This window comes from Athene cunicularia, assembly GCF_003259725.1.
Source record: "Athene cunicularia isolate RWA chromosome 9 unlocalized genomic scaffold, athCun1 chr9_part1, whole genome shotgun sequence".
NCBI lineage: Eukaryota > Metazoa > Chordata > Aves > Strigiformes > Strigidae > Athene > Athene cunicularia.
The window spans coordinates 2,408,721-2,430,176 of NW_020799110.1; the positions used below are offsets into that span (position 1 = coordinate 2,408,721).

The 21,456-nt window shown below is 44.8% G+C and overlaps 1 protein-coding gene across 1 annotated transcript in view; it reads left to right on the forward strand.

The window, feature by feature from the left end:
* IQCJ (IQ motif containing J) overlaps positions 1 to 21,456 on the forward strand; it is a 178,256-nt gene that overhangs the window by 79,360 nt on the left and 77,440 nt on the right. The window contains 3 exon segments of the mRNA XM_026854949.1: positions 15,618 to 15,694; positions 16,599 to 16,679; positions 19,722 to 19,872. Of these exon segments, the coding sequence (XP_026710750.1) occupies positions 15,618 to 15,694; positions 16,599 to 16,679; positions 19,722 to 19,872 (309 nt within the window).

Here is a 21,456-nt window from a genome sequence, read left to right on the forward strand (position 1 = left end):
AATGTCAGTGTCTGAATATCTTGCAATATTCTGGTCAAAACCAGGGCAGATCTATAGGATCTTATTTTTGAGGAGGGAAAGATTTTCCTTTGACTATGTTTATTTTCTCCTCAGTAGCTCAAGAACAGAATTTTTCAACTCTCACTTCCTTTAACCACCAAATAGCAGCATCTTTTTTTTTTTTTTGTAAAGCATTGAGACCTTATTGTCCCGAGACGAGCAGCATTCAAAACTGGCAGCCAGCTAAAGCTGCTCCTCTGTGTTTCACTTGCCTGGTGTCAGGCATATAGAAAACTGTCCTGCTTCTCAATAGCTCTGCCAGTTGTTGAGGTGAGAATAAAGATCTGAACCAAGGAATAATAACAAAGAACGAGGGTTACCTAAGAGATTACAGAAGATTAAATGGAAAAGAGGAAACTCTTGCCTATAGTTTAATTGATTTGCGTCATTCACAGCCAATGATTCATCCTGCAGATAAAGAATACATCTGGGACAAATTCTCTATGGTCCAGGCTAATTAGTACGTTGTCTATGTTATGGTAACAGCCCTCCAGAATCTGGACTTCAACAAATAGCTCAGTGACTGCAGCCAAGCTCCGATAGGGATGTCCTTGGCTCAGTACCTCAGAGTGATATTGGATGTGACAGAGCCCTGCTGTGTGTCCTCATAGCTGTGCTGTGATATGGAGATGCGACGTCAAAGGCTGCTTCTCGTGGTGAAGGCAGAAGCTTGGTGCATGTAACGCTGACAGAGACTTTTAGCACATGCTGAAATTCATCCTAATCCTGGACAGCAAATTAACGTATTTTTCCAAGTCCTATTTAATACAAAAAAAAAAAAAAAAAAATCTAAGCAGATGCTCAAGTGCCAGCTGGAGCCGAAGGGAGGTTTTTGAACTGAGACTTCTGTGGCAGTTAGGTGTTCGAATCCACACTGGGTAAGCTAAACTTGCCTTGAAAACCCTCCCAACGCACCCTCTTCTGGGGCTTGCCCAGGGCATGGCTCTTCTGTATCTTCCCAAGAACAGTTGACCTTCCTGGGAGCTCTTTTCGCAATTGGTTTTGTATTTGATATGTCAAGGCTGATGAAAAATGTCCCCTGCTCCCCAATCCAGCCATGTGGATTAGAGTCTTTACCCCTCCCTTGTCACCCCTTGGCCCTGTGGTACCAAGCCAGGCTGCTCCCCACCCTGCAAGCCGGAGCGCCGCTGGTGAACCGCCCTCTGAAGGTATTTTCAGTATCTGGTGACACCTCTGGAGGTATCTGGAGACCTGAGAAGGGAATGTCTCGCACACATCTGTGAGCCTTCAGACAGTGCTCTGGGGACTTGCAGCTTGTTGTCTCGCAGTTGGCATTAGGCGAGCATGATAAAGGCAACAAGTCTGGTCTATACTCAGCAAATCACATTCTGGCCAGGGCTGGGACATGAAGCTGACTGGCCGCGGGTGGGAAAATATAAATGAGTTCTTTTCTGAATCTCAGATGTTTAACTGGTCACCACGTACTAGACCTAAACACAGCAAATCACTGAATGTGGCTGAAATAACATAAACCATTAAAATGGATAGAAACGTTCTAACGCAAAGGTGTTGGAAGTGAGCTATTCAAGTGCTTCATAGTCAGAAGCGAGGTAATAGCGCCAATAATCAGCTCTTAAACAGCTTGTAAAGACTCCTAGAGTAGCAGCCTTTAACAGTAATCTCCAGTTACAAAAGTTAGAAGGAAACCTTTCTCCATGGTCTGTTTTTTTTTTTTTTTTTCTTTTCTGATGCTTTTCAAAGAATCCTAGGCCTGTTCAGAAAAACATCTGTGCACGGTTGCAAGTGTTCTAGTATTTTATCATTATGTGTTCGACTGCGGTGAAATCTTCCGAGTAAAGAAAAATCCTGCCAATGCTATCTCCCCCTTGATAAGCTCCGGTTGTGAGAAGCAGGCCGAAACGTTTGCTGGGCGAGGAGAGGAGAGCTCTTCGAACCTGCAAATGAGTTTCATTGGGTTTTCCCTGCCGATGGGTATCAGGTTAGAAGCATAACTTCTGGAAAAGCACTTGCCGCTTGTTGTAGCCAGCTATTTCATTGCCGCTAATCAGATTTGTAAAGTGCCATCCTGATGTTTATCTGCTCCAGGTGAAAAGCATCGCTGCGGCACACGGGATGCAGTTGCTAAGCAACCGCCTTCAATTAAAACATCTTCTTGGATATCTGCAGCATACGAGAAATTAGATTTAACTCCTCAGGAGCTCAAACAAGAGGAACCTCTGAACCTAGCAGACACTGCCATAGATCCCTCCTCCTTTACATCAGCGGTTGCTGTCACTTCACCTATAATATAAAGCTTGGGAGTGTTATTTTACTTCTCTCCAGGTTAGTGATGTGACTCCTGCACGTGCTTGCCATTAAGTATTTTCTGAGTTGCAGGCATCTTGTTAAAGTCAGACAACTCTGAGGAGGGAGAACCAACCTCTGACCTCAGGATTTGGGGACTTCTGGCTCGAGAAGCATAACAATTCAAAAAAACCTCAGCCTTAGCCTCCAACCAGATCTCAGAGCTAAGTGCTGGAAGAGCGTTCGTTTAAAATAAGCTCTGATTAGATGAACTTTTCAAAATGGATTTAAGCCTAGATTTTGAAAGGAGTTTGCCACCTCTGCCCATCACCACCACCTGCCTCTGTCTCGTCTGCCCTGGTCTGTGTCGGGTCATAGCTGGTCCCTCCCTCTTGCTCTGAAGGCCTCCAGCCCGGACAGGAGATTTTCATGCTCTCAGTGATGCAGACCTTCACACAGAAGCTTGCAAACACAGCCTTTGCTTCCTGTGCACCACAGGCTCCGCGGGTTTCCTCCTAAAAGCAACAGAAAGATGTTTATTTGGAAGAGCTGTCATTTTTATTGCGCTTTTTATTTTTTTTTCCAAGCCTTCCTACAGCTGGAGTAGAAATATGAGGGGGTTTCTTTTACAAATTAGAAATATTTGCTGCCCGATTTTTGTGATGGCCTAAATTTCCCCGGCTGGCTTATTGTTTGTGAAAGATGGAAAAAAACCCAAAAAACAAAAAACCCCAAACAAATGGAGAGCCCTTAGGAAGGTAAAGTGCTGCTGGAGGGTGGGGAGGGACTGGGAACACAGGAATGAGAGGCTTTTTACATTGGGAAGTTCAAGACTGTTAAATGCTGAATATCCTGTTGTATAATCTCCAGAGCGCTCAGATACCCGCGGTGTGTTGAAAGCTAAGAGGATGTGAGTGCTTTTTCTTGTATCCTATGAAAAATCGCAGCGGAGCTGGTTTTATGTCTTAAGATCCCGGGCAGGACCATGGTTCTGTTGTGGGAGACGTTTCACAGTATTTGTGCGTATGCAGTCTGCCCCAAATATTTAGTTTCGGGTCTGTGTAGCTTTTGGAGAAGTCCAGACAAAGCCAGAGTGTTCTGCTTTTTTTTTTTTTTTTTTTTTTTTTTTTTTTTTTAAACCATCTCCTAATCACTTTCCTGGGTGGAAGCTGAGCCTTCTGAAGGTAGTATTGGAAACCTGGAAGTATTGGAAGAAGTAGATAGGATTGGAAGCTTCTACGTACTGGATTTTCGCAGTTGATACTAAGCGTAAATACCGAAAAGCAGCAAACATCTGTTTCATTATATTTTTACGAGGTCCAGTGCCTTCGCTCTTTCCGCTCTGTTGAAACACCCAATGCTTTGCATCCTCCAGCACCTCAAATTACATGACAGAAATAATTTGAATACTGAACAGCAGCGGAAATTTAGCATAAGCTGTGAAGTAACTAAGTCCTAGGTTTTGGGGGTTTTTTTTAAATGAAAGAACTTTGTACACCTTTTGTGCTCTTCTAGTACTTGGTTGTGTTTGTTTTTTTTTTTTTCTTGCCGTTCACAAAAGAAAAAGATCCGCATTGTTGCTCAGCTGCTGAACAGAGTATCCCACAATTTGCAATTCTATTTAATTTTTATGCAAAAAATTAGATAGGTGGGGTTTGATGGGTACACTTGCTCTGAAACCTGTAATGTTCTGATTTTTTTTTTTTTTCTCTCCAGGATTCATAGAGCTATAGCTAATGTGCTAAAACCACAACCGAATAGTTTTGTAATTTGCCTCTGAGACTAATCTGTGGCCATCTTTTTAATAGGATTGTAAATTATATACACTTTACAAAGGGACTACACTAGACTGAACAATTGTGTTAATGAGTCTTATCAAGAGATTAACTAGGAAGGCAGGGTGTAGAAGATTAGATTATTTCACCTGTGCGATTGTCGGGGGAACATCTTTATGACTTGTCTAATTAGCTCGGTACCATTTTATAGTGGTCCCCAGCAGTGCTACAAAAGTTAGAGGAATTTCTGCTCCAATCCCTCTCTTAGGCTGCACTGTGACTGTTTCCAATTGCGTTGGGGTGAAATGCCAGAGCGCAGTCAATTTCTTTTTGAAGGAGCTTTAAAAAAAAAAATAACTTCACAAGGCGCTCCTTGCGTATGAAACCTCAAACATTTGGTGACTCTTCGGCCAACATGGGGTCCCTGCCTTGATAAATTTGCTATCTGGTTTTGCATACAGTGAGCTGGAGACTGAAGAGATGAAAAAGGGGAAAAAAAATGAAATCCTTACTAAGTTTAACTGATGGGTTTTGGGAGGGGTTGTTAGTTGGCTCAGGCAAGAGCAGTAGCTGAGCGGGAGCCCGTGTTGGCTCCCTGGCTTACAGCTCGGCTCCGGCAAGGTGGGAATGCTATATGGATGGAGGGTGCTCTTATCTCAGCCCTAAAACGCTATCAGTGTTGGGATCCAAGCCAGGACCGTGGCATTTGCTTTACCCCGGGGGAGCCCTTTGGCTAACCTCCCTACTGATTTACTTGGCCCGTGTGTGCTCTTGGCATAATTATGCCCATTCTTTAAACAAACCTGATGCAAATTTACTTCTTGAGAGTGCTGAGAAAGCTTTATGGAAGTCAGATCTGCACAGAAATATGCAAGTCTCTTGTTTCTACTAAACTCCTGGGATGTCACACCTGGGGTGGGTGACGAGGGACGTTGGCTAGGCTGGATGCAGGTTGCTGTCCTGCTGAAGGGATTTGGCCTCAGACGACTATTTCTCTGTTTCTGCAGCATAATGGCTGAGCAGTTGCTGGCTGCTAAATCTAAAATAATACATTTTCCACTTGTATTAGAAAATATCGTTTGCATGAACAAGAGATGGTGGGTATGGAAAGGAAGGTGGTGCAGAGATGGAGACTGATGTAACTTGTGCTTACTGTCTCTAGGAAGCACAGCTCAGCTGGCACATTAATAAGTGGATGGCTGGTTTCTTGGTGTGCTGGCAGAGTTATAAGCATCAGAATGAGTGACTAGTTTCATTATCATCAGCATGGAAAAGCAATTTCTCATGTTGAAGACAAACACAAGAGTGTTTGGTGGAAATTACAGTATACATAAAGATTAAGGCCCTAATCAAAACTTCTTGGTCTGTAGTTCATCACAACAGAGAAAAATAGTGTTTCTGTCAATGCACATATTTTTCCATAAACCTAAAACCTGTAGGTGTGGCTGCTCTTCTCTAGGATCCTCAACCAGAGATTTGATGTGGCTGCCGACTATGCTGGCACCTCTCACTCACGTGCCTTGCGGGAGAGGGACGGACCGTGTTAGTGACATGTCTGAGGCTGAAAACAGGAGCAAATCACCGTGGCGTGTCTGTTCAGGCTGCCTGGGAACTGGTGGCGCCTTCCGGGAGCCGCTATTGCTCCTTGGTGCTGTGGCCAAGGACAAAGCTGCTGCATAAAGAGCAGCTACATGGCATGGGAAGGCTCGATGAGACCATGCTGGGGCTGTCTCCCCTGGCAGCCTCTTCCACATATATCTGTTCGTGCTTGTCATGGCTTGGAGCTGCTGAATGCTTCTGCCTCGCCTCTGTTGTCACCGCCCTGGCACGGGGACCCCTGTCCTGCCTGGGGATGGGAGCACAGGGTCCTGGCATTAAACTCTGCAGGTGCGTTCTCCAAGCAAAGGCAGCCGCCGTGGATCCGACGGCTTGGGGACTGTTTTCTAAGCACTACTACAGTGCAGTGCAATAGTTGTGCACGTTTTCCAAAAAGCAGCTCCTTTGGTTATGGGCCAAATACCTACTGCTTGGCCTAAACGGGACTTTCAGAAATGTGAGAAGTGTGGAAAAGCATTTCTGTAATAGATGTGATTTTTTTTTTTTTTTAACAATATCCTTTTGATTCTTAAACTAGTTCATCAGTCTTCTCTTTTGTGAAAATTAGTAGACAGTGCCACGCTCTGAAAAGCTGAAAATTGGATTAATATCTTTCTTTTCAGTTTTAAAACAGTCATGTGTTGTTGTCAGTACAAGTAATAGGCTCATGAGCTATAAAAAGAGCTGCTTACTTTTTCTGGGGGAAAAAAAAAAAACCTCCACTGGGAGTTCAGAAGATGGATCTGTCATGTCAGATTTTCCCCCTGCCTTCCTCTTCCTAGAATGCTGAAATTCACACTGGCTTGGTTGCAATCTCTTCATATTTGTCCTAAAATTAAGCTGGACTCAACTGTAACTTGCAATGAAAACCTTAAGAGGGAGTTGGAAGATGTGGGTTTCTTCCACTAGAGTGGGTTGGGTGCAGATTTGTGTTCTTTGTAAAGCAGCTGTTAGACCAGAACACCCGTGTCTTTAGCGGGCGTAATCCTGCTGCCCTTCAGAGGAAGGCTAAAGTAACGGTGAAGATGAAGAAACTTGGACTGTCGATGCTTAGGGATGGACAAGTCTCTTCTCTATAAAAACATTCACCAACCATTCCCCGTGTAATCTGGCCAACGTCGTTCTCTCCAAGATGCAGCTTTTGTGTCATAAAGTAAAACACAATTACTAAGGGTTGCTATTTTCTGTCATTCCTTGAAGATTAAGGTACCATTCCACATAAACCAGCATCTGCAGTGGATGGCTCACGAGTGGTCAGTCCTGGAAGGCTTTGGCCCTGTTGCCTCCATGGCTCTTCCAGCACTGGACATGCCCCACTGGGGTTTTAGAGCTGTCTTCTGCGATCCAGGCTTTGCAGGGAAGGCTGGTTGCTCAAGAGTGTGTGTGGTGGCATTTGGCATGTCAATAATTGTTGGGTTTTGTTCCAAACGGAAACTTGCCTCAGGAAAAAAAAAAAAAAATAATCAGCATTTCCTACAGCGTGCTGGTTGCTGTCTTGACCAGCTCCCGCTCTGGTGTAGGCTGTTGCTGTAGTAAAGGCGGTGTGTAATGGGCAGCGTGTAACGCACATTCTTTGCTTTGGTGAGGCTGTGGTGATTTACACCAGGTTTTGCGCTGTCACCTCAGGTCCCATGCAAACGGCAGTAAAATCCTAGATACGGTTAGAGCATCTCTTCCTGTTGTGAGTCTCTTAGTGCCTGCTGCCATTTGTGGGGTAGCTGTCTTACGTGACTCGAAAAATTTCTGGATTTCAGTGAGGAATTGGCTTTCTTGCCATAGACTTAAACCCCAGTGTGTGTGTGTCTATATATCTATATCTTTTTTTTTTCCCCTTGAACCTATGAAACTTTTTTTCCCTATAACCTCTGAAATGCTTTCTTTGCTGCGTCTCCTATAGCACTTGTGTTGTTCCAGACCTTTTCTTCGGTGTTCAAACTGGCTGTAGTTTCAGAAGCACTCTGGTGGCAGAGAAGCTCAGATGTCAAGAGGCTTCATTCTCTCTAGTTGGTTCCCCTGGCAAAAGTTAAAAGCTTGCGTATTTCGAGGCAGAAGCGGTGCTGTTGAAAGCCCTGACCGCAGTGACAGCAGCAGAAAGAAGAGGCTTTTTAAAAGGAATCTAACTTGGCTTTTTAATGGCATTCATCCTTGTGCAAGGTTTCCAGAGCTGTTGTAACTATGAAATAATGTTCTGTAGCCCTGGTGCGATAGATTACTCTTCCTGAGGGCAGAGCTGAAGGAAGGAAGAGAAAACAATTTATCGATATCGCAGAAAATGAAGAAGAGCTCAACAGGTCATCTTATGAGTGCTCCTGTCTCCTGGGAGATATCACCAGCATTGCTGCATCTCCCTTCGGGCCGTTTACACCTGCTTATCAGAGGAATTAATATATCAGCTGTCCTGGGCATCTTTATGTAGCCAGGATTGTAGTAAAGGGATTAGGCACAAGCTTGGTTCAAATATACGGAGGCCAAGACTTTCTGCTTTTGTTCCCTATGCTGGACTTACACTTAGTGAAGTTTTATATGGAGTCCTACTCTGATTAAAAGATGAGTGAGAAGAGGGCAATGTCATGATTTACAAGATTGGGAAGAGAAACAATTAGAAATTATGTCCTTAGGATATAAAAGGGGAGGAAGGGCTTTGCATGAAGAAAATGAAAATATTACCAGCTCATCTCTTGAGTGATGGAAGTGTCCTGTGAAATGGGAGGCAAACACATCCTCTGGGAACTCTAAACAGTAATGAGTAAAACTGAGGAATGATGCAGTGAGGAGTTTACCTTTGGCAGAAGAGTAAACTCACTGCTCTAATAAAGCTTTGCCTTCTCTCCCATGTTAGGTTTTCAGTGAAAGGACCCAGGGATGTCCCTACAACCCAACATTCAGTGCCAGCACTGGGCGGTGGTGGGGCTGTGCTGCTGCAGGCAGGACCAGGGTGAGGGTCTCAGCGACCACTTGGGCTGGGTCACACCGTGTGCTGGACAGCACAGGGCCCCAAAAGCAGAAAGCAATCAAGAAACTATTAGAAGTGCTGGAGTATTTCTGTTGCAATTTTTTTTAATTTTTTTCTCCGTGGGATGGTGTTCCAGGAAAGCCTGATTCAGGTGACCCCAAACTTGCACCCCTCGATTCATCCTGAACTCCTGTGCTAAACCTCAGAACTCAACCTGGAAGCAGTCCACATCAGCACAGAGATTTCAGAGTACTTGGGCAAGAAGTTCCTTAGCCAGAAAGAACTTCTCCGGGCTGGCATTGTAGGTGATGCTCCACTGCTGTGTGTGCGGGGACATTAAAAAAAAAAAAAAAAAAAAAAAAAAAAAAAAGGACAACAGATTTCTAAACACACCAAACTGCGTGAGTAAGAAGCCACAGAAAAATGAGTCACGTTGTAAGGAGGACCTAAGGGGACCTTTTGAAAATTAGACCATATTCTGTAAGGATATTAGTTACTAAACTTACAGGAAACTTGTTTATTTAAAAAAATTCCCTGAGAGCTGGCCTGTGCTGGAGAACAGTGGAAAAGCCACGTGGTTGTCCTTGCCAGAGAACAACCTAAATCGTAGCAATTGGGCTCTACAAGCATAACTTTGATTTTCAATAAACTAAGAAAATGCGTATCGAGTGAAGTATCTCTTAAGTATCCAGAATAATGGAAACATGAGCAATAAACTGTGGGAGTTAATTGCCTAATGGCTACTGCTCCCAGATGTGCTCCATTTATCACCTAGATCCTCCGAAACCTTGCTGCAGCATCAGCGCACGCTCATTTGTGCTGAGCAGCCGTGATGCTTTAATGCTCATCCCCGTGGCACTCTAATTAGCAGTAACCTCTGTCTAGCCTGAAATGTTTCAGTGATGCCTGCCCTTTGTTTCCTACTCCTGGCCTCATTTTCTGTTCAGCGTGACACACTCTTTCCCTGAGCAGTCCTCAGGTTTTTGTTGATGCCTTCTTTGGCTTGTTTGAAAAAAACAAGTGCAGGGACAGAGCCTGCACGCCCTTACCCAGTGCTCACCAGGAGCAAGGCTTGTAGCAGAGGGACTGTGGTCCCCTTGTATGGAAGGTGAGCCATGGAAGGGAAATAGAGTCTGAAATTGTTTGCTGTTAATTAGCGCTTGATAACCACACTCTGTTTTAACTAATCAAGGTCAGAGCCTTGATGTAGAAGAAAAAAAAAAAAAAAAGAGCTATTCCCTTCTTTGAAGATACTGTGACTTAAATAGACAGAATGCACACGGAAAGGAGACGTGAAGACCTAAGGAGCCGTTGGAGGTCAGGGGCAGGGCAGGATGCAGGATGCGACCTGAATGTCCATGCTCTATCTCCCTGCAATAACAAACCCATTTCAGCGAGGCTAATTCATATTTTGTTTCTAAATCTGAATGTGAAACTCCTTTAAGGAGGTTTAGGTAACTCTACTGATGGCGCAAATTTTATGAAGTGGTCTGGCACGTTGCTCTGGCAGCTGGGGATCGCAGAGCCCCCGTAGCTGTGTTAATCTTGGGCAGTTAATGTACTTTCCTTGAACGCTCGTAGCTGAAGTGTTCCAGGTCCCTGTTGGGTTGCCAGAGCAAATAAAATAGGACCTTCCCCCTCCCACCCCCAGTATACAGAAGCCACTGTTGTCTGACACGTCTCCCTGTTCCAAGATACGAAGCAGTTGTCGCCGTCAGATGTTAAACTGCCAACTCCACAGAGTGCTCAGTGTATCCAGGGCGTAGCTTTAACGTTCCAGCCCTGAAATGGGATGCAGAACTCTCTGCACATCCCTGAAACGGGAATGAATCCGGATGGTCTCGTGCCTGCCCAAACTGGGGCAAACTGTGCCTCTGTACCCCCCGCACCGGGCACACAGGTGCCACCAGGGATGCTGCTCTGGGGACAATCCCCCCGCTCTAGGGGGCTGCTGGTGTACTCCAGTAGCTTTCCCACAGGAGCAGCCCCTCCGTGCTGGTGTGAACGGGGGCCCAAAATATTAGCGAGTAAAAAACCTTCACCTCAAAGGATCCTGATCTTTCGATCCTCTTTAGGCTCACTGAGTCCTCCTAAGAGGCTTAACCAACGCACTGCTTGACAGGCCTTGCCAGACCGAAAAACTGACTCTTCATTTAATACAGGGGCCATGGTCTTCCCCGGGAAAAACTGTGTCAAATAAAAATGAAAATTAATACAATGAAAAAATATTAAATCAATAAACCCAAGATGCTTCGTGGACACAAAGAGGGGTGGGGAGGGGCATGGAATTCTTTGTTAAATGGGAAACAAAGTCTTAAAAATACAGCTGATGGCAGACATGGGTGTAAGAGCTCAGGGCAGCACTGGCAGTGGACTGTTTTCGGTAACCCAAAGCAGCTGGGGTGGTTGAAAAGCAGCTGAGGCTGCTGCTTCTGTGCTGGAATACGAATGGCAGATGGATGGGAGCTGGTGCTAAAGGTGGCTTAGTGCTGTGTGTGCTGTCCCTAGACTTGGTGTGATGGGCTGGGGCGGGGGGGCAAGGAGCAGCAGAGAGCGCTTCATTAGCTTGTATCCACCTCTGATGACCACAGGATTGGAAAATGGCAGGAGGTGAGAATGTTAAAGCCTATAAATTGGCTTCCTAATAGGTGACAGAAAGAGGCATCAGGTGGCTTTGATCAGGGGGATGGATCCTGCGTGGCTTCTGATCTGAACGGCAGCAGGCACTGCGGCGTTTTTGGCTCCGGACTGTGTTCAGCTGTGCTTGCCCTCGCTGTGCCATCACTTCAGAGGCTGTGCTGGGGAAGGAACGATGGGTTTTGCACATGCCCGTGTCAGCGCTACGGAGAAGACCTCGTACATTGGCCTTTAAATGCAGCAGCTCCGGAACAATGAGAAGCGCTAACGCGTCCGCTGGCAAGAGCGGCTGTGAAAGCTCCAGTGATCTTTATTGATATTTCCAAATTAAAGCTCTTGGCACTAATTCCCTCCCTGCATAGCACTGGCAGGCTGATGAGATGGAGCTGGCCTTCAAGGTGGTGGCTGGGCTGTGCTCTGCTCTGCTGCATCTTACCAGCACCCCGCGGCCCAACACGAAGGGCACATCCTGCTCTGATGGGGTGAGAGCAACCGTGTCACTCCAGTGTAGAGTTTCTCCAGGCACTGTGGACCTCCTGCACCAGGAGGATCTCAAACTGGCACTGTGGTCTTCCAGGTGACTTGCAAGTTAAGGAGAGGAAGAAGCGCCACACAAGTGGAAGTTTTGCTGCATAATAGAAAATCACCATTCAACAGAATTTCCAATAACACAGAAGATCAATGAAATCAGAACTACCCAAAGCTGCCATGTTTGAGTCACTGCTGTACACACTCTTAATTACAACATGGGTGGGAAAAAAAAAACCCTTTATTACTGCTGCTTTAGGGCTGTGGGTTCTACTGAAATCCAAGCTTTCTCTTCCCATCTCCATCTCCCCGACCTCTCAGGAAGCACTGTTTTGTTGAGTCATCCAGCAGCAAGCGACAAACCTCTTGGGCAGCGATACTCAAACAATAGCACGTGTCTCCAAAAAGGATTTTGAAAATTAATTTTTAATATGTGGCCTCTGCCCTGATTTATCTGTGCCGGTCTAAACGCACGGGTATAAATAGCTCCACTGATCTGAATGGATGCTTGTGGGTATAGCAAAGAAAAAAAGTCATTGCCTGCTACCGGAGGTAAATATTTATCTAGGTATGATTTAATGTCCGAGAGTTCTTTTCTTTCATTAGCGTTGGCTTTAATAACTCTTCTTTGAAACAGACTTCTTCAAAGGGAATTTAGGGATTAGTGCGTTTAGGTTGCTCTAGATTTCTGCTCCTCCTCATCTAAGCCTGCCTCTGTGACCCCGTATCTGCTGGCTGCCATCATCATCCCCACGGACTGTCAAACGAGAGGTGACATTTCAGTGCAAGCCCAAACGAGGACCAAAGTCTGCGGCAACCTCTGGATCTCTCCGTTTAAAAAAAAAAAAAGACCCTGAAAACTGCTGAAGGCAGCTGGGTGAGGTTGCTAAATCGTCGTGCTGGGCATGCACACACAGAGCCTGTCCTTGGGCTGCTTGGAGCCAAACACCAGCTGATTTGCAGTGGGGAAAGGTAGAGGGACCCAGAATCTTTTTGCTCTAAGTACTGACAGCAAAACCAAGCTAGGCTTTTATAACGTGCAGACTGCTCCATGCACCTTAAGACGGTCCTTTTGCGCAAGCTCCTCCCTGGCGAGGGTCTATAAACTTGAGCCTCTTGGTCTTTTTTTCTGTCCTACACGGCTTTCCTGGAAATAATTAATTAAGTCATTGTAACAGCTTAGTTTCTTAAAAGTACAGATCGACAGGCTGGGAAATAATTAATGCATAAACAGAATGTACACATTAAAGACTAGAAGAAGACGGTTCACTTTGCTTTTAACACCGCTCTTGCACTTCAAGCTTTCATTGCTTTTTCTTCCTTAGGTATCTATACGGGTCTGCAGCTACCCGATTGCTCTTAATGTCTGTATTCGACTGCAGGAGGGAAGAGAAAGCGGCAGTAAATTTTACAATATGTTTACATTATAACCGGGTTTATAGGGGCATCATAAATTCATTGTGTATTCCAACAGAAGTATGGATCTCTTCCAATTTAATTTTCTGAAGTTCGAGATTGCAGCTGGGTCACTCCTGGTGTAATCTGGGAGACGCATCCTCTAAGGCTGTGGGTTGGGAGAGCGGCATCCCGGCTGTCAGCACCACCCATCACTTACCCCGCCGGGGGGCTGAGGCCGAATCGCTTTCTGTGGGTGCAGCAGCATGGCTGGCTTCATAAATTCTGTTGCAAGGAGCAATAATCAATACTTCATGGTTAATGACGCAAAACTGGAATTAGTATAGATTATATGTCTCCTGCTCTTCCCAATTATGCAAACATTACTGTGCCCCTCCTGTAGTTGCCTTATATTACAGCTTTCATAAAGGCTGTCTGGTGATGTTTAATTGAAAGTCGGAATAGTCAAAAATGTCACAACCAATTTTGGTTTTTCCTTTTTTTTTTTTTTTTTTTTTTTTTTCTTTTTTTTTTTTTTTTTTTTTTTGTTCGGTCTTCACCCTGAGGTTAATAGAAAATGATGTCAAACACAAGGAATGATTTATGTAAGTCATGCAGGTTTTGTCACCCAGAGCTATATATAAAGTCAATTGCAAATTGTTTTCACGTTCTAAATTACTGTACATAGCTGTGGGCTATGCTGAAAAAATGACCAGCGGAATAATACAGGAGAGAAAAGGTTATCTTCTGAGCTGTACTTCACAAAAAGAAAATTTTTGAAAGTTGCTTGGTTTTAATATGCTAGAAGAGGCTGTTCCTCAGAGCAGGAAAAAAAAAAATAAAAGGAAAAATTAAAAGGAGTTTCACAACTGGATTATTTCCAGTGGCTGATGAGCGGTAGGTGGCAGCCAGGCCTCCCAAATCGCGTGCCCACAAAACGGTGCTCCAATTAGAGACCCGGAGGGGCGAAGACTGGGGAAACATCTAACTTGTCGTCTTGGCAAATCTAGTTTATGCATAAATTTTATTTTGCAGTAATAGTCTTTCCAAGGCTGGCGGGAAATGAAAGCTGCATTAGGAGTAAATCGGCTACCAGCTGTGATCTTGTTTCATGGCGAACAGGGTAGAATCTTGTGCAGGATTAAAAAGCCCCGAATAAATTTCTCTGTTTCACAAAATCGGCTTCATATGGGGAAGCAGAAGATAGAGCTGGCTGATCCGTTGTGCTCCTGGCGATTGCAACAGCCTTGTTGGAAACAAAAATCTGGGGTTTGTCCCCAGGTCGGATAAGATATACAAGATGAAAATATCCTTGGTTTGACTTTTTAACGTTCTTGGTCTTCCTAGGAATCCTGTATCTGTATGCGAGGTAGGTGTGAAGTGAATTACCCTCCTTCCTTACTCTGAGTAGATGTGCTGCTACATTTGATTCCCAACTTAATGAGCTAAAAGAAGTCGTGAGTTAACGTCTTTGTGTTTTGCATAGACTTCTCGTTTTCCAGCTTAATTATCAAGCATTTGATGTATAAACACAAACCTGAGGGCACATCCCCGCTCTTTGCCTCGCATCCTAGGGAGGGTTTAGTGTTTGCTTGTCAGCCCAGGTTTTCAGGAGGCCTGGGCTCCTGTGCTCTGCGCCGGCGCGTCCCAGCGATGTTCAGGCACGCTGGGGGATTGTGCCCTGCAAGGGGACGGAAAGCTCAGCCCAGGAATGGCGTCCCCTGGAGCACACGCTTCATTGCAACCAGGTTCTCCTCCACCCCTCAGCTCCCACCGCTTCCGAACAAGAACACCCTGCCAGTCAGCTATAATTTAGGGGTTTTTAAGCCGAATCTGTCCTGAACATCATGGGTAGATTTTATTTTTTTTTTCCCCCGGGTCATTAGCATGGATGCAGGGAACCCCAGCTATGCTGTAGTTAAATTTGTGACATCTCTGCTATTGAAACAGCGCCTGATACGAATACCCTGGTAAAGGCATCGGGCTCTAAATCTCAGCCAGTGACTCTCTTAATTACGAGACTGAATACTGTTTGATTGCAGAACAAAGAGAAGTGCCTGAAAGTACGAGCTGATGCTTGCTTGCCTCTTACCAAGCCCATCTCTTGATGGCTGAATTTGATTCCTCCCTAATCAAAGCAGCCGCACACCTAAGACATGAAAGAATACTTTCCTCTTTTGCTCTGCCTATTATTTTTGTGGGTTTGATACTTTCAAACTTACGCTGGACATATTGATGAATACATTGGTTTCTTTGTAGTTATTTTTGTTATCTAAATTTGAAAGCAATCCCATAGACGTTACCCGAGGGGACTGTTTTTAGTGGTTGGTTCACAACGTTTCGAGGTTGAGTAGGAAAGTCCAATGTCAACCAAGAGCTTCCCATAAGCACATTGAAATGTTTTTTTTCTCTCCTTGTAGGAAGAACTCAAAAGGCTCCAGCACACCTTGGAACAAGTCAACGATGGCAAGGACTTGCTTCAAAGGTAAGTGCGTGATTTCCACAGTATCTCACACATGATAAAGCGAAATGGCTTTTGTAAGGTCACGAGCCCTTTCTGCAGGGCAGTCTCTTTGTTGTTGACTATGTTTTTCACTTAGTAATATACTAAATAATCCAGATTTTGCATCTCTCCCATAAAAAAAATTCTTATTTTTAGTTACAGGAGGATAATTTCTGAAAACTGCTGCTGATTGAATGATGTAATTAAGTGTCCAGTAAAGTCTCAAAATAACTCCACAGGTCGGGGGTCTAATCTTACAAATTTTCATGTGAAGACTTTTCATCCATGCTGCTAGCTCCATCCAAAGCAGTGTCCCGAGATGTTTGATTTTTTTATCTTCTAACATTTTAAAATTGCTTTCTCAAAGCGATCGGTTTGCAGCACCAATTCCTCGGTCATCATTTATTACAAAGAATTTTTTCGTCATGTTCCTGAATGGCTTTTGCTGATGTAATTCATTTGCTACTGGCATTACCATTGTTACTTTCCATTTTACTCTCCAGCTTTTCAAACATAGCCCCAGGGATGAAAGTTAATTTAGCAAGAATATCTATTATATTTGCCAGTGGCTTTTTTATTTATTTATTTTTTTATTTGCAGCGGCTTCTTTGCTGGGTGTGCCTGTCTCTGGAGCTGTGGCATCTGGAAGGTTTAGTGCAAGGACTCAGGCAGGCTCCGATCTGGAAACTGGATCCAAATTCATACTTTTTGTTTACAGTCAAATGGGGTTGGACATAGCGACCCAGATGCCTTCCTCCAAAGACAGGAAACACCTTATACTAAGCAGCTCTTGTATGTTCTTGTCAAAATTTCAGAATTAATTCACAGCGCTTGCAAAAATGTCACGCTGAGATGCATTAAACCCATTTTCGTTTCTTTTCCATAGCCATCAGCTTACCATGGATGAAGAAAATAACATTGAAAAATATCATATCGACTTACAGCCCTTGGAATCAAAAGTGAAAATGTAAGTAATGAAGATTACAACTTCTGCCTTTTAATGCAGCTGAGTTTGATTCCCAAGCAGCAGAACCCAGACTGTATCCACTGTGGAGTTCTGGGTAACGTTAAGTATAAAAAAGCCTCAGTTTAGCACTAAGCTCTTCTCTGCCTTTTAGCACATGAGCATTCTCTCTGAACTCAGTTTCAAATGCTAAACTTCGGTGTTGCATTAATTTTGTCATTGCCTTCGTGAAACTAAAGGATATTTGAGAATCTGCTCTATTTTTCATATATGCAGAGGACGTCCTAGAGGGGGAAAGGGTAGCACAGAGCAAGTAGAAATCCCTTCAGTGGTATTTTTCACATCTAACATGAAGTCTGGTTCAAGCTCCCCGGGCGGCTCACGGGACTCCTCTGCAAAGAGCAATCCTGGGGTTGTGTCTGTGTGAGTCTGAGGGGACCAGGGCTCCGTGGCACTGAGAAAACTGGTTTTTACTGGGAAGCCAGGCAGTTGCCAGCGCTCAGCCAAGGCACATGCATGACACCTAGCTGCACCGCCGGGAAGGGAGAGATAAGCATCACCGTCTTCTGACTTCCGAACATTTTAGCCTGCGTAATAAATTTCCCACACGTTGTCCAGTTTAGCACGGGCTCAGTTATTCTAAAAGGCTTGACTGTGCTGCACCAGGACACGCGGTAATACTGAGGATATAACTTAAAAAACTTACCCACCTGTCTGTCAGAGCAGAAGACTCCTCTTTGTGCTCTTCCAGCGCTGTTCCTCCAGCCCTGGTGCAGGCATTTGTTCCGTCCAGGAGGCATTAACTCTGCCCTAACACGGTGTCCCTGGATCTTCCAGGCAGACAATGAAAGTTTAACGTGACTCCACTTGCATAAAAAAAAAAAAAAAAAGAACATCTTTATGCTGAAGCCAGCATTTGTGACATCAGGCACAACTTTACAGAGCTACATGTGTTGCTACGTTACATACCAAATTTCACTTTCTGTTGAAAAGCTACAGCTAACTCGCTATACAGGACATTAAAACATTAATGCTATATTAAAATATTAAGAGGATGTGAAGTTTCATATTAAAATCCAGCCAGTGTCTTTTAGTCATGGAAATTTAAGCCAGATAAAAGAATAAATTTTCAGGGAGCTGTCTGGAAGGGTAGTTATGACTTAACCTCACTGTATTCTCAAGCTTTAAAATTAAAAGTACGTGTAAACGTAAATATGTAAACACCACGGGTCCACGTTACGCAGTAAAACTTGAAACTGAAACAATGCAAACTGTAAATGCTTGAGGTGTGAGGATGTGGGGATTTTTTAAAGCAAAATGCATTTACTGGAAGCTCCTCCATTGGCGCTCTCTTTTGGGAGCTTTGGTGGGTATTTCTGTCCATTTTAAAGCTGTTGTATGTAAACAACACAGGCCTTAACCCACCTGGCTGGCTCTGCTGTGCACCTACCCTGGTCAGGTTGTAATAGATGCTGGTTTGTTTCTAATCTGGTATTCTCCTAGAAAATAACAAAATACATAAATTTGATTTCCTCAACCTTGAGATTTTTCTAAATGTGTGTTGAGAGAGTTGTTCTCTGACCAGGAAAAATTACATGCCAAGAGGCACCGCCCAGGGTTTGAGCTCCTGGCACTGTGGGAGGTCAATGAGAAGTTGTCGGTGCCCTGATGTTGAGTTTCATCCTCCTCCTGCAAAGCCACGAAGTTGGATGTGCCAGTGTGTAACCAAATGCCTTTTCAGCAGTGTCTGGGGGCTAAGTGTTTCTCTGGCTTGTGGAAACGGAAGCAGAAATGACGTCTTGACTGTTACAAAGGCAATGTTAGAAAAAAAAAAAAAAAAAAAAAAAAAAAAAAAAAAAAAAAAAAGTATTCATAGGACAAAGTAAATCCATGCCAAAGGCTTTTGGACCCTTTGGTTTGACCCGTAAAGGCCACGGTAAGGTTTTTCAGCGGGGAGCGCTGTCCCGTGCGCTGCTCTGGGGCACAGCACCATGGGTGGGAGCAAGGCCAGGCGGGGTCTGGGTGTGGGAGCCCTCCCGGGGGCCCCCAGCAGCAAGGCTGGGTGCTGCGGGTGCCCAGCCCTTCGGCAGCGGGCAGGATGGAGGAGCCTCGACTCCCACCCGCAGAGCAGCACAAGAGCTTTGCACCGCTGAGAACCACCTCAGCACGGGTCACGGCACTCTACCTGATTAACAGGCACACTGAAAGTTTTACTGACTTGATATCCCAGTGAATAAAATCCCAAATCTTTAAAAATCCTAAAAGGAGCTCTTTCTAGCTCGTTGCACTGCAGCAGCGCCGCTGAGTCTGAGGTCAGAATTTAGCTCTGCTTTGCTGCAGAGTTCGCAGACCAGCCTCTGTGCAAACACCCACATACTTTGTGTTATTGCCATTACTATTGTAAACGCTGTTTTAATTCCCAGAATCTCTCACGGATCTCCCGGGCACCTTCAGAAAGGCGCAGGCGGTCCAGCACTGCCACCTGGTGAGAGCCGCCCCAGCCTCCTGGCCACCGGCCAGCACAGAAAATGCAATTTCTTCACAGAATTTCACGTCAGGTTTTAGAAACTTGATCAAAGTTGAGAGTTTGAAGGCAGAGCTCCTACTACAATCCCCCACACGTTACTTTGGGGGAGGTTTTGAAGGATACTGGTCTGGCTCTGAACTTCCAACTGTATAATCTGAAAGCTAATATAAGATGCTGAAGGCTGTTCATTCTTTTAAACAGGTAATTGTGGATTTTTACTTTGTTTGCAAGATCTAAGAGAACTGCTGGGTTATGTACAGTCTTATATTTAAATCACTTCCTCAGGTTTAGGGATCTGAGCTAAAGAATTGCTTCTGCTGAACAGATGCAAGTTATACCGGTAGTGGCTGATATAAGACCTACAGAGGGGTAGTTACAAGTGATCATTATCCAAACCAGAAAAAAAAAAAAAAAAAAAAAAAAAGTGAAAAACATCTTTTCAATCAAGAATATAGATTTTAAATCCTTTGTGTTGCTTCATTCCACCCGCCAACCCTGTGCCTTGGTGTTTGCCTCAGTATCCAGCGAGCATGGCGTGAGTACCTGCAGCGCCAGGACCTGCCGCACCACGAGCAGCTGGAGAAGCGCAGCCCCTCCCCGCCGTCCCTCTCCTCGGACAAGATGAGCAGGTCCATCAGCATGAACACCTTTTCTGACAGCAGCACGCCGGTGAGTCGGGCGATCGGGCCCGTTTTCTGATTTGTGGCTTTTCGTTGGGTTCCTATCGAGGGCTTTGGGTCAATGAGAGCTGAATTATGGGCTACTCGTGTAAGAAGGACTTTTAGGGGTGTAGTAGTGTCTCGAAGCCGCAGGCAGATGTGCCTGTTGCAGGTACAGTTGAATGTGTGACTGTTAGGTGTAGATCTCATCAAAATGGTGTGTCGGACACCGCAGATATTAGGCGGTGGTCTTGATGGGGAGCGGTGTTCCCAAATGGTGGTGTGTTCTTCTGCAGAAAGCACAGATCTTCACGTGTGTTTAGCACTTTGCGTTCTCCAAAAAAACCCAAATTGTGGTGCTTTTCCTACAGATAAGTGGTTTGTAGGGTTGTGGGTTTTGTTGGTTGGTTGGTTGTTTTCCTAAAAGAGGCTTAGAGAAGTTGATCTAGTGATTAAATTAGATTTTGGAATAAATAATCATGCCACCTTGCAGACTGGCTGAGTGGTGGTTGGAGGCCGTACTTCTCTTTTTTAGGTGACTAAACTAGAAACCCAAATATTTGTGCTCATTTTTTGAAAACAAGTGGCTTTGTGACTGTCTCTGGAGTGGGATCTTTTAGGTCAATAAATCAGAAAGTAGATATAGAGCCTATAAATGTTGCTTTCAACTTTGTGACAGAATACTTCAGATTTGAGGTAGCCTAGAGTATGTGCAATGATTCAATATATATATATATATATATTATTTTTTTTAAAATATACTGGAGATAGAACTTGCTTCGGTGCATCTTAGACTAGCTAAATAAAAGCAGGACGTTCAGCTGAGGTGTGCAGGACGGGCGTGAACGCATTGTTTGGACCCTCACTAGGACACGTGTTGGTCAGCTATAGGATGCTCTGTTGCCACTCACAGGACAGCATTTGGTGGCTTCTGATTTCGCTACACAGATCTAGACATCATTGCTAGTGGAGTTCTTAAAGTAGATGGAGCCCCTGTGCGAGGACGAGGTGTTTGCTAGTTTACCTCTGCCTTCGGCTGCGAAGTTGGAGCAATGCCACCACAAGGCAGGCGCGCCGAGCCAACAGAACTTTTCTGTCCTGAGGACACCGGTCTTGGCCTTGCACAAAGAATTTCACTCTTTCCTGCTTTGGACTGCATGATCTAGGTTCAAACTGAAGCGAGGTGAGCTGGTTTATTATTTTTGTGACGCCGTGGTCAGGCAGGCGGCACTGGGTTGGGCAGTATTTAATAAAATACGACAGAGCACGCTGGTTTGGTTTTAGATGCCGTGTGTTCAAAGCCGGAGACCAGGATGATAAACCCAGTTTGCAATATTACGTTATACGCTAATGTCTCATGTCTTAAACGAGTTAGGTTCCTCTAATGAGAGAGATAATTTTGGATATCAATTTTTATCTGCCGCTGGCGTTTGTGGGAGGCTGGCTGCCGTGCGGGAACACCGAGCCAGCCGCTTGGCCACCACAAGAGGTCCTTCGTACCCCGCACAGGGAGGCTCCTGGGTGCTCTCCGTCAGTTACCTAATTTGGAAAATGATGCTTTTTTAATGCTTTTGAGGTTTGGAGGGGGGGGGGG